At 44.2% G+C, this 12402-nt stretch overlaps 2 protein-coding genes across 6 annotated transcripts in view; one reads left to right on the forward strand and one right to left on the reverse strand.

The window, feature by feature from the left end:
- Window positions 1-973, forward strand: part of LOC140424766 (guanylate kinase-like) — a 61823-nt gene extending 60850 nt beyond the window's left edge. For all 5 annotated transcript variants that reach the window (XM_072508151.1, XM_072508150.1, XM_072508154.1 and 2 more), the window contains one exon: window positions 206-973. In XM_072508151.1, coding sequence (XP_072364252.1) covers window positions 206-238 — 33 coding nt within the window. In that variant the 3' untranslated portion in view covers window positions 239-973. The remainder of the gene's footprint in view (window positions 1-205) is intronic.
- A 1538-nt stretch (window positions 974-2511) lies between these two features.
- LOC140424765 (obscurin-like) overlaps window positions 2512-12402 on the reverse strand; it is a 1044598-nt gene continuing 1034707 nt past the window's right edge. Inside the window, 2 exon segments of the mRNA XM_072508149.1 lie at window positions 2512-3940; window positions 8787-8936. Of these exon segments, the coding sequence (XP_072364250.1) occupies window positions 3763-3940; window positions 8787-8936 (328 nt within the window). The 3' untranslated portion in view covers window positions 2512-3762.

The following is a 12402-nucleotide window of genomic DNA, read 5'->3' on the forward strand; positions in this document are numbered from 1 at the left end:
AGGATGTTTTTAAAAAAAAAAAAACGGGAATTATTTGAAATGGTGCAAAACTGACTGCAGTTGCTGGAGATTAACATGAAACCAATTCAGTGTTGCTGCGAGAGCAGTTCAGATCAGTAAAAGTAGATTGTACTTTGCGTTATGCTTCATTTGTTTGTGATTTAAAACAAACTGCTTCCTTATGTCTTCTCTTGTTTTATTGTAGGAAATTCAAAAGGTGACAGCCTTACAGAACTGAACTAGTTTCAAACTCCAATCCACCAGAAATTCTAACATTCCATTTCGGCAACGTATGCAAAGTAGGAAGAATGGAAATTTCTAAATAAAGCATCCATGTATTTATTTAATATCCTAACATGCTTTAAAAAAAAAAACTTTATTTTTGTGTTGGTCTGTCATTGCTGACTGGCATTCCAATTTTTGCTATCGTCTCATGTCCTATGAATATTTAAAAAATATTGGGGAGTCCTTTTTAATTGAAACAAAGCAATGGCTTTGCCGATTTTGTTGCTTGCTATAATGAGGAATACTCTTTCTGTGATGCTTTGCAGAAAGTACTTGTGCGCAGTTTTTATAGCTTGTTTTAAAAAAAAATGTATATACTGGAAACTTAACTCCAGAGTCAACAGTAATGCGACACTCCAAACACAAGCCACTATTACTGTTGTATCTTGTAATGTTGAATAGAGGAAAACATAATCATGGTTGGACCAGTGGAAATATGAAGTAGACTTGTACAAAGGTAACTTAAGAAAGCTGATGCTGTCCCACAATTTCTTTAATTTTTGAAATTTGCTTGTATATGAATGTTATTGGCTCATTAGTGAACGTGCACTTACTGTATTGAAGTAGGAAGAGAAGAATTATCTTATTGAGGAAATATTTCAGAATTTTTTACTTTGAATTCCCCCTCGCAAGCAAAATTATTGTATTTACCAATGTCTCTGGGGGTTAAATAAAATGGATGAGAAAAGCTTGATTGTTGTGTTTATTCTATTATGAAGATTGTTAGGACAGTGACCACAGTTATGAAGCAGATATGTATACAGTAAGCTCTTGGTTGGCCAAGAGGCATCTGAGGAGAGAACAGACATGGACAAGTCAACGTTTTAGGTACATGAACCCTTCAATAGATTTGAAGATTATTGAAGACCAAACTACTTTAAAAGCCGAGGAGGAAGGAAACTCTTGCGCACATACACTCCTGAAAACATAAGAATGACCTGTAACCTACGTTATTGAAGAACAGGCAATAGCTAAATGGTATTTACATGTGATAATGCCCAATGGAAGAAATCAGTGTCTTATTCAAATATACTGAATGGTTCGTGGCTAGCCTTGGTTCAGTTGGTGACACTCTTGCCTCCCAGTCAGAAGGTTAATAAATGGGCAGGAATAAATCGAAGCCTGAAAAGGTGACAGTGCAGGAATCAGCAGGTCAGGAAATGAAAGATATTCAAAGGGTTCTGCGAAGAGTCATCCAAACTCTAAACGTTAGCTCTGAGAGCTATCGGACCCCCGAGTGCCAATCCACTCCCCTCATCTCAAGAAATGCCACTGCATCCATTCTGCATTGCCAGCATTTTCTATTAAAGAGAATCTGAGCGACTGTTAAAAATCTGAAGTTATTAATATTAACTTGCATATTTTTCCAGGTCAAGAGAAATTAATACTAGCGAGCAGGCTTAATGAACAAGGATTGGGAAAGAAGGATGTGCTGATTAGTCTCTTGTTTTCTCAGAGGGATGCTTTCTAATGAAGTACATGCCCAGATGCCTGATGTTCATTAACAGCTTGTTAATGATTACATTGACGGTGATGCCTTGTTTGCAGTATTGAGTGCTGACAATGTCCTACGCAGCAGTTCAAGTATTTGATGCACCTGGCTGCAACATCTATCTGTTAATGGATGAAATTGATTCAGGTGTAAACAGCAAATAGATTTTGGAACTTTAGTTTTGGGTAAGGGTGTGAAATGGGACTTTAAATCCTTTCGAGCTGGATGTAGAGGCAGAGGTCAGAGCATACTATATCTGCTTTTTGAGCTTGAGTACTTTTCCACACAATCAGATCGGCATCATTGTTGTGAATCTGACTACAGTTTAGAGCATATATGTTTGCAAAACCAAGTATGATGGTTGCTATACAGGTTTAGGATACAGCTATGCAATACTAATAATACTGCTAGCAATTTCTGCACAAGTGGATGTTGTGGTATTTTCCCTTTAGATCCTCTGATGATCACACACGATCTCTCCAAATTACAGTTCATTCTTCTTTCCATATTATTAACAATATAGCATCGGTCTCTTCTGTTTGATTCCTGGAGAATGCATGCTCGGCATACTTAAAGTCAACACCTGATGAGCAGCCCCAGTCTTGGTAGTCCACAGTATCAGACAGGAAAGATAAGGCTCCTGTCCGACCAATAAATTGAAATTGCTAAAGTGTCTTTGCTATTTGATAGTTCATGTACAGCTTTCACAAATGTAATAATTTTAAATTGATTCCTTTTTGAACAGCAAAACTTTATTAAAACATTTTCACACTTAGAATATTGAGATTCCATGCGGATTAGAGACTTGATTTAAAATCCATTAGAATTTAGCTTTCTGAAACTGATGGTGCCTTTGGATTCAGTTCTACATAAAGATGTTTGGATCATCGTAGCACATATCCATCAAGCATTTCTGCCTGCAAATTGTATAATTTCTAAAGCGTTAGGTCAACTTTCATGATGGATTAACTTAAAACAAGCAAAGGAAATGCATAAAATCAAAAACTCTCAATTATGGTAGTCTCTCACCATACTATCAATTGAGATTGCAATACTAATGCAGAATCCCTTCTCAAACCTTAAAGTGTTAGTTAATATTGGTGAGTTTGAAAACGTGATCCTTTTATCCAAAATTCCAGTGTGAGCAACATGACCTGTGGCAGTAGCTTTTAAAATAAATTTATGGCTGTTTTAATCTGGCAAAACTTCAAAATGTAATTGCGAGGATACGCTGAGAAGATAGTTACAGAGTACCTCTAATCGAATGGGTTAGAATTACCGGAGAACTGATGACCAGACCCATCCTGATCGGCTCACAATGGAAGCAATCTGGTAGCTCCATCTACTGTTGATTCTAGCCCATATCATGTGTATGGGAGGGCAGCATTTTGTACATATCCAGAGCAAGGAGAGAATCAACAAGCAAAAAAGCATTGTGGTACACCTAGGGTGACCAAGTGGCTGCGGAGGATGAAACATTTAATTATTTTTGTCATTTTTTCAGTCTATTAATTCTCAAGATGTAGCCGTCACTGGTAGGTTGCAGTGGCTTGCACCTTGAACTGCTGGGAGTTAACCAGATTGGTGTGGGACTAAAAGTGAACCAAATGACTATCCAACAGTGTCATGGTAACTGTTATCAACTTTTTTTAAAACAAATTTCCAATCTGTTTTGGTGGAATTTGAACTCGCATTGGTCTGGATTATTAGTTCAGGCGCATAAAACTGAAATTGCAGTAATGGTGTGGCATTTGCAATGAATTTGTTTTCTGAAGCCTTTACATTATTTAACATATCAAATGTTACCACTAATATTATTGCTTTCTTAAGCATTAACATTGCTGATCAGATTATCAAAATGTTTAATGACACAAGATTGTGGAAATACAATTTATCCTTGTAAATCAACCTTACTGGCACAGCTCTCCATTAAATACAATTATGGGATGTTCATTTTATTTCTTGTTCCTCCTCATTTTGCCTTGTCACTGGAGTATCACCACTTCATGCTTTGTACATAGAAGCACCCTCCGTTTCTCACGCTGCTTTAGGTAATTCCTGAGCTTTATTGTTTGAAAGGAAACTGTCGAGTTTCTTAGTTTTGTATGTGAGTCCTCTTGTAACCATGAAAATGAGCGGCATTCCGAGGCACATGGCCTTCCCCTATAATGTACAATAAATATACAAAAAACAATGTCATTGATTTGACCTCATGCCAATATGCAGATTAAGAGTGATCTGCATAGTTTACAAAAAAAAGTGCTTGATTCCTTTTCTTTCACATTGCTCCAATTCTCGTGCCCCCCTGAAGGTGTTAGTTCTAAGTCTTGATCCAAGATACACTGGCATCTTCTGTTTCACCCGCAAAACCTGTTTGTCACGTGTGGGATTTTACAGTCACTATTGGTAGATTTACCAGCTGCGGAGGACCTCACAGATGAACATGATGATGTCTTTAACAGGTTTTCATGAGTGTAAACTCTACACAATGGTAAATTTCTGTCCCAGCTGAGATTACCTTGGAACAATGAACAAAGAACAATACAGCACAGGAACAGGTCCTTCGGCTCTCCGAGCCTGCGCCGATCACATGTCCTACCAAGACCAACCGCCTGTATCTATACCTCGTCTTTTCATGTGCCTATCCAGATAAGTCTTAAAGGGTAACGTATCTGCCTCAACCACCTCACTTGACAGTGCATTCCAGGTCACCACCACCACCCTCTGTGTAAAAAAAAAAAAAAAAAAAAAATCCCCCGCACATTTCCATTGAATCCATCCCCCCCTCACCTTGAACTTGTGCCCCCATGTAATTTTCAATTCCGCCCTGGGAAAAAGCCTCCAATTGTTCACCCTATCTATACCCCTAATAATTTTATAAACTTCTATCAGGTCGCCCCTCTGCTTCTGTCTCTAGGGCGAACAATCCCAGTTTATTCAATCTCTCCTCATAGCTAATATCCTCCATACCAGGCAACGTCCTGGTAAACCTTTTCTGTACTCTCTCCAAAGCCTCCATGACCTTCTGGTAGTGCGGTGACCAGAATTGGACACAGTATTCTAAATGTGACCTAACCAACGTTCTTTTTAACTGTTTAACATAATTTTCGAGCTTTTATACTCAATACCCCATCCTATGAAGGCAATCATGCCATATGCTTTCTTTACCACCATTTCCACCTGTGTTGCCTGCCACTTTTAAGGATCTATGGACCTGCATGCCCAGATCTCTGTGTATCTATGCTCCTGAAGGTTCTGCCATTTATTTAATTGCTCCCACCTGAATTGGATCTACCAAAATGCATCACCTCGCATTTGTCCAGGTTAAATCCCATCTGCCATTTCTCTGCCCAATTTTGCAGCCTATCTATATCCTGTTGTATTCTCTGACAATCTTCATCACTACCTGCAACTCCTGCCATCTTAGTATCATCTGCAAACTTGCTAATCAGACCCGCTACGTTTTCTTCCAAGACATTATAAAGAGCAGAGGTCCCAGTACTGATCCCTGCGGAACACCACAGTCACAGACCTCCATTCGGAAAAACACTCTTCCCTGCTACCCTCTGTCTTGTATGGCCAAGCCAGTTCTGGATCCATCCAGCGAGTTCACCCCTGACCCCATGTGATCTAATCTTTTGCACCAGCTTGCCATGAGGGACTTTACCAAATGCTTTACTAAAGTCTGTAGACAACATCCAAAAATTCAATTAGATTAGTGAGACATGACCTTCCTTGTACAAAACCATGCTGCCTGTCGCTAATATAACAATTCACTACCAAATGTGCACAGATCCTGGGCTGGATTCTCCAAAAATGGGGATATGGCCCTACGCCAGCATAAAAATGCTCCCGTTTTATTCTAGACTTTCCTGAAAAAAACATAGAGCAATTCAGGGGGCTAGCAGGGACCCAGGGAGCTTCGCGCAGCTTTGGCTGTGGGTACGGGCCACCGCACTTCCGGTTCCGAGTCCACGTATGCGCACCGAGCGCCATGGCGGACTCGGACCGCGGACCATCAGTAAGAAAGAAGGTCCCCCCGATCGGCCCCGCGGATCTGAGCCGCCCGATCGCTGCCTCGCGGAGTTCCGACTGGCAAGACGTGGTTAGAACCACGCCGTCGGGAAATCGGCTGGTCGGGATCAGAGTGTCACTGGGAGGGCCTCTGGCAATGGTCCCCAGCCGCGTGGTGTGACTCGCGGGGGAGCGACGGCGAGCCCTATTTGGGTGCAAAAGTCGATTCTCCGCCCCCGCGCCAAATGCGATTTTGGCGTGGGGCTGCAGAGAATCCAGCCCCCTATCTCTGAGAATCTTTGCTATCCTCCAATCCTCTGGGATCTCGCCTGTGGCCAATGAGGACACAAAGATTTCTGTCAGAGGCCCAGTGATTTCATCTCTTAGGTTGGACAAAGGATCATAACATTAATTGATGGCTAACATTAATTCTCCAAGATGTCCTTATGTAACATTCTGACTTTTCGAATCAGAATTTTTGTACCAACAATTCTAATATACAGTTAATTATTTTTAATATATACAATTCAGTGGCACCTTATAAAAGTTACTGCATTTGAGTCCTTTTGATTAGATTAGATTTTGAGTGCCCAATTCATTTTTCCAATAAAGGGACAATTTAGCGTGGCCAATCCACCTACCCTGCACATCTTTGGGTTATGGGGGCGAAACCCACGCAAACACGGGGAGAATGTGCAAACTCCACATGGACAGTGACCCAAAGCCAGGATTGAACCTGGGACCTCAGCTCGGTGAGACAGCAGTGCTAACCACTGTGCCACCGTGCTGCCAGAAAGGTACATTTTGAGTTAGGTTTCAATGAAATTTGCCGGTTGAGTTTGAAATAAGAGTGCTGCACAGCTATGAATGGACTTTATTGGGGGGGGGGGGGGGGGAATTCAGGGCCAATTTGTGGTATGGGCGGGTGTGACTGGCCACAGGACCTTGCCATCGACTGCCTGCTCAAGGTGGAGGCCCGATAACGGGATTCCCTGGGAATCCCTCATACTCGAGCCATGCATAAATTTGCATGCCGTGGAACACTGAATTGTATTCCGCTTTATGACTGCATTGTACTGGATTGTAAAACTGGTGCAATTCAGCTCCGGTGGGAGAACATGGGCAGGATTCACCGTTTCCCCACGCAATTTTGTAATCGCTGATCGGGCGGAGAATCCATTTTTACGCATCAGGGAAGGCACCTGCTTTACGAAGGTTGCGCATGCTCTGCCCCCTACAAAACGGCGTCATCGCACCGCTCACCGCATGCCCTTGGGATGGTCCCAGGTCATCACCTGAAGGACCCCCCGATGCTCCGTCCCCAATGGGCCGAGTTTCCGGCCGCGCGGTTGACATGTGGTCTCAGCGGTCAGGATCCCGGTGTGGCAGCTGCGGACTCTGTCCAGCGCCGCCACAGTCAGACGGGAGTCGCGAACCCAGCGTGGCAGCTCCAGACTGTGTCCAGCGCCTCCACAGTCAGATGGGAGTCGTGCTGCTGGTAGGGGTGGCTTTTGAGATGGCTGGGGAGACTGGTGGGGGGTAGTCATGGGGCGAGGGGGGTGTCCAGGGAGGCACTATCTGGCAGGTCGGGTCCGCGCACGGCCGGCGCCATGTTGTACAGCGTGACCGCTGCATGTTGTCTCCGTGCATATGCGCGGCCACAAACCCGGCAATTCTCCGGCCGTTTATTTCGTGGAGGCTGGGAATTTAACTCACCGCATGCCCTTGAGCATGCGGTGAGCAGCTCGTAGCCCCTCACCGGTCAGAGGATCGGTGCTGGGGCGGTGCCAATTTTTCCCACGCAAAACGCCACGGATCCTCCGGACATAGCCTCAAAATTGGAGAATCCAGCCAAGACTTGCAGCTAGTGTCTGAAATGTTTTCTCCCTCTCTTTCCAAGCAGTCTTTCCAGAGGTGAATAAGTATCCTTATGTTTACTAACTTTATTTCTAAGTGTCTTTTGACCTGTGATCGGCTTTGGTTAATTGGAGATAGAGAAGGTATCAGTTAGAAGTTAAAGTATTTATTTTTATTGTTAGGAATTGTTTAATTGTAGGCTATTTTCTGTGATGTTAATGTTGTTTAATCCTGTGCTAATAATAAAATTTGCTTTAATAGAACATATCCCTATTTCTCAGGGGAATCACTCCTCACAGTTTTACCAATTTAAAATAGGTGTGTGGTGTCCTTATCTGGTATCCTAACAAATGTTGGGGTTTGGTCCAGGAACTTAACATCGTTTAGGACTGTGATGAGGAGAAATTTCTTCACTCAAAGGGTCGTGAATCTTTGGAATTTTCAACCTTTGAGAGTTGTGAATGCTTCATCACTGAATATATTTAAGGCTAGGATTGACAGATTTTGAACACTCAGGGAATCGCGAGATATGCAGAGAGGGTAGGAAAGAGGCGTTGGAAAGAAAAGTTGAGGATCACGGTCAGCCATGATCATACTGAATAGTGGAGCAGATTTGACGGCCTAAACAGTCTTCTCCTTTTCCTTATGTTCTTATTGTGGGAGCATATCTGTTAACTAAGGGTCAATGGGTTAAAATTGTAATCCCATTAGATCAAGCAGCTGTGACCATTGTTCTAGTTTACCTGAATACTTAACGGGTTGAAATTGTAATCTCATTAGGTCAAACTTTGTTCCTTTTCTCAATGTGGTTATTACTGCATTTTGTAAATTTGTAATCACATCTATTTTGATCAGTTCTGTGTAAATTGTGTAACTATCTTGTGATTGTCACAAGCATGGCAAAAGGAACAACTTGCATTTATCCAGATCTGTATAAATACTGCATGTATATTATAACCCTTTGTTCTTCTCAGGCTGACAGTCAAGGGTATCATTACCTCGCTGTCAGTAGGAAAACCAGCCCTTGTCTAAGTAAAAGTTATTGGTTAGATTTACAAGAATGTGTCTGTGTGGTCAAAGAACCAGGTCGTAAAATCTACAACATAATGACTCGGAGCAAGAAAAATGGAACACTCACCCTGGATTAAGGCATAATGTATTCTTCAGAAACGAAACTGCACCTTGTGAAAGGCCAGCGTAACATCTTCCCAGTTTGATTTTTCCTTTCCTTATATTCTTCTCTTTGTCACAATCTTTATCAGACCTAAAGGGGCAATCTGCACTCAACCTACAAAAGAAAGGAAATGCTGTCTCTGGTAATCTTTTCATAACTTATTTATTTTGTTGCTCACCCCCCCCCCCCCCCCCCCCTTCCCACCACCCAGTGCATTGCTTGAAAGGACAATAAAATGTCCCGCTGCCCAAGGTTGTGAATGGGTGGTGGGGAAAGCTGCCCCAGGTGACTTAGCCTCTTGGAAACCCACCTGGTTTGTGCTTCTGTACTCTCCTTGAGGTTAGAAATTCATTGACAACTGGAGAAGTATGGGGAGTCTCCCTTTGTTGCAGGAACCTAATCGGCCCCAAAATGAATCCCCAGGTTGCTCTATGTAGTGATAGTACAAGTGTATCAGAAAATGTGGTCGCATCAATATTTCTAAAAAAATAATCTTATGACTTCGCTCAATTCTGAAGTGAAGAATTCACATGAAATGATTTATTCTGGTCACTACACACGGTGGTCAGAAATTCTAACCTTGTTCTTGGTATGGGACCAGAAATGGATAAATACCTTAAATCAGCAGAATTTAAAAAAAAAAATTCTACTCACTAAATTTAAAAAAAAAAAAATTCTACTCACTAAAAACAATCATCTGGACTTCCGGTGACGGCGGGCGGGAGGCAGCCGCAAATTGGAGGGCTCCCGTTTGGGAACGGCATTTTCGGGGCGTAACGCCCGGTCCTAGGGCCAGCGACGGCAGTAAAAGTCGGGAGACGGCGCAAGGAGAAGAAGGATGTCGAAAAACACCAAGAAAACGGCTGGGAAAAAAGCGGCTGAAAGTCCGTTGGAGAGTGGAAAGGTCACCGCGGGGTCAACAAAGAAAAAGGTGGCTGGAGCACCAGGGGAGGCCGCAGTGCTTACGGCTGAAGAAATAACCAAGGTGATGGCTGCGGAATTCCAAAAGCAGTTGGCGCAGATTGAGAAATGCATGGAGACGGTGAGGAAGGGGATGAGGGAGGTTTTGAGTGTGCTGGTGGAGGAGGCGGTTTCCCCGGCGAGGACAGAGGTGGCGAGCGCAGTGGCGGAGGTGCGAGAGCAAGGGGAGGCGCTGAAGGAAGTGGAGGAGACGGTATTGCAGCACGGTGATCAACTTGCCTCGATGGGGAAGGAGATGCGGAAGGTGATGGACACGAACAAGAATCTGCGAGGAAAAATGGAAGATCTGGAAAACAGATCCAGTCGACAGAATTTGAGGGTCGTGGGGCTGCCCGAAGGAGTTGAAGGACCGAAGCCGACTTGAGTATTTTGCCGCGATGCTGGCAAAACTACTGGGGGAGGGGGAGGACCCCTCCCGACATGAACTGGATCGGGCTCATCGGTCGTGGAGGCCTGTACCAAAGGCGAGTGAGCCGCCAAGGGCAGTGACTCTGTGCTTCCGTAAGTACAGAGTGAAGGAGAAGGTCTTGAGCTGGGCCAAGCAGAAGCGGGTGGTGCAGTGGGCTGGAGCTAGTATACGTGTATACCAGGACTTTACGGTGGAGCTGGCGAGGAGGCGGGCTGCCTTCAACCGGGTGATGAGGGCACTGTACATTGGCAAGGTGCAGTGCGGCATTGTATATCCAGCGAAGCTGAGGGTGACTTACAAGCTCAGGGACTTTTATTTTGGAACGGCGGAAGCAGCGGAGGAGTTTGCGACGGCAGAAGGACTGAGGCAGAACTGACAAATTGAGGAATGGTCATGTGCCAATGTAACCTCATGACTGTATTTTCTTCTTTTTTGTATCACTGCGCGCGGGTGTAGAGGCTAAAGGAGCCAATGTTGCATATATTTGGACAAGGGAAGGGACGGACCTTTCACTCGAAAGGAGGGCTCTTTGGGGTGTAGGTGGATATGCGGGGTTTGTGTGCTAAAAGGGGATCTTTGGGCTTTCCTAGGGCCGGGCAAGGGGGAAAGGGACCCGGGCGGGGGCCTCCACGCTGGCCGGTTTAAGCCGGCCAGTGAACGGGAGTGAGGTGGGGGGAGGGGCTGCGACCATCAGAGCCTGGCAGAACAGGGTCCGAGTGGACTAGCCGGGGTGGAAAGTTGGGGGGAGGGAACCGAGGTTGGGGGAGGGAACCGAGGTTGGGAGGAGGAGTTTTACAAGAGTCAGTGGACGGGAGGAGCTGGAGACTTGGGGGGGGGGGGGGTTTACAACTTTGGGGTATCATGTACGGTACTCTCTTAGAGGTTGGATGGCGTTGGTTGGGGGGACGGGGACGTGGGGGGGTGGAGAGCTGTGTAGATTAAGGGTGACTACAGGTAATCCCTGATTCCTTTTTGTCATTTGTTTATGTAAACATGCGGGTTGAGGTTTGGGGGTTGGTGGGCGGATGGGATCGTTGTTATTATGGGGATTGACATATCTTGTTGATTATTGTTTATTGTTGATGGGTAAATGTAAATGTGGGAGAAAATGTGAAAAAGCAGAATAAAAAAAAAATTAAAAACAAACAAAAAAAAACAATCATCTGAACTTTACTGGGGACTAATTCAAAAAATGATGGGAGATGCCAACGTTGGTCTGGGGTGGGCACAGTAAGAAGTCTGACAACAGGTTAAAGTCTAGCAGGATTATCTGGAATCACGAGCTTCCAGAGAACTGCTCCTTCCTCATCTGATGAAGGAGCTGCGCTCCAAAAGCTAGTGATTCCAAATAAACCTGTTAGACTTTAACCTGGTGTTGTGAGACTTCTTACTAATTTTTAAAAGGCATAGAAACACACTTTATCCAGAAGAATGAATGTTAATGGGAAATTCTTGCACGGATGACCAACGAAAAGATGCAACAATAAATGCAGTTATTCAGTGATGCTGAGAACGTGTGTAATGTCCCTGTGCTCTGCCGCTTTAATGGTAATCAGAGGAAGCGCAATAAGGACGCACAAATGGTTTTGCTTAGGATAGAGATTTTTGTTTTATCGACCTTGAATCCTGGGAGAAGATTGGCCAGAATAACTGCACCTGGTGCAACCAGATTAAAAATGCGGTAGAGCCTCCTTCAAAAGCAAGCACATAGAATCAGAATCCCTATAGTGCAGAAGGAGGCCATTTGACCCATCGAGTCTGCACCGACGCTCTGAAAGCGCCCCACCCTATTCCTAAAACCCAGTAACCCCACACAACCTATTGGATACTAAGGGGCAATTTAAACCGCACATCTTTGGACTGTGGGAGGAAACCGGACCAGCTGAAGGAAATCCACACAGACATAGAACATAGAAAAATACAGCACAGAACGGGCCCTTCGGCCCACTATGTTGTGCCGAACTTTTGTCCTAGATTAAGAACAAATTAATCTACACCCCATCATTCTACCGTAATCCATGTACCTATCCAGTAGCCGCTTGACGGTCCCTAATGTTTCCGACTCAACTACTTCCACAGGCAGTGCATTCCATGCCCCCACTACTCTCTGGGTAAAGAACCTACCTCTGACATCCCCCCTATATCTTCCACCATTCACCTTAAATATATGTCCCCTTGTAATGGTTTGTT

The sequence above is a fragment of the Scyliorhinus torazame genome, chromosome 6 (assembly GCF_047496885.1).
Source record: "Scyliorhinus torazame isolate Kashiwa2021f chromosome 6, sScyTor2.1, whole genome shotgun sequence".
Taxonomy (NCBI): Eukaryota; Metazoa; Chordata; class Chondrichthyes; order Carcharhiniformes; family Scyliorhinidae; genus Scyliorhinus; species Scyliorhinus torazame.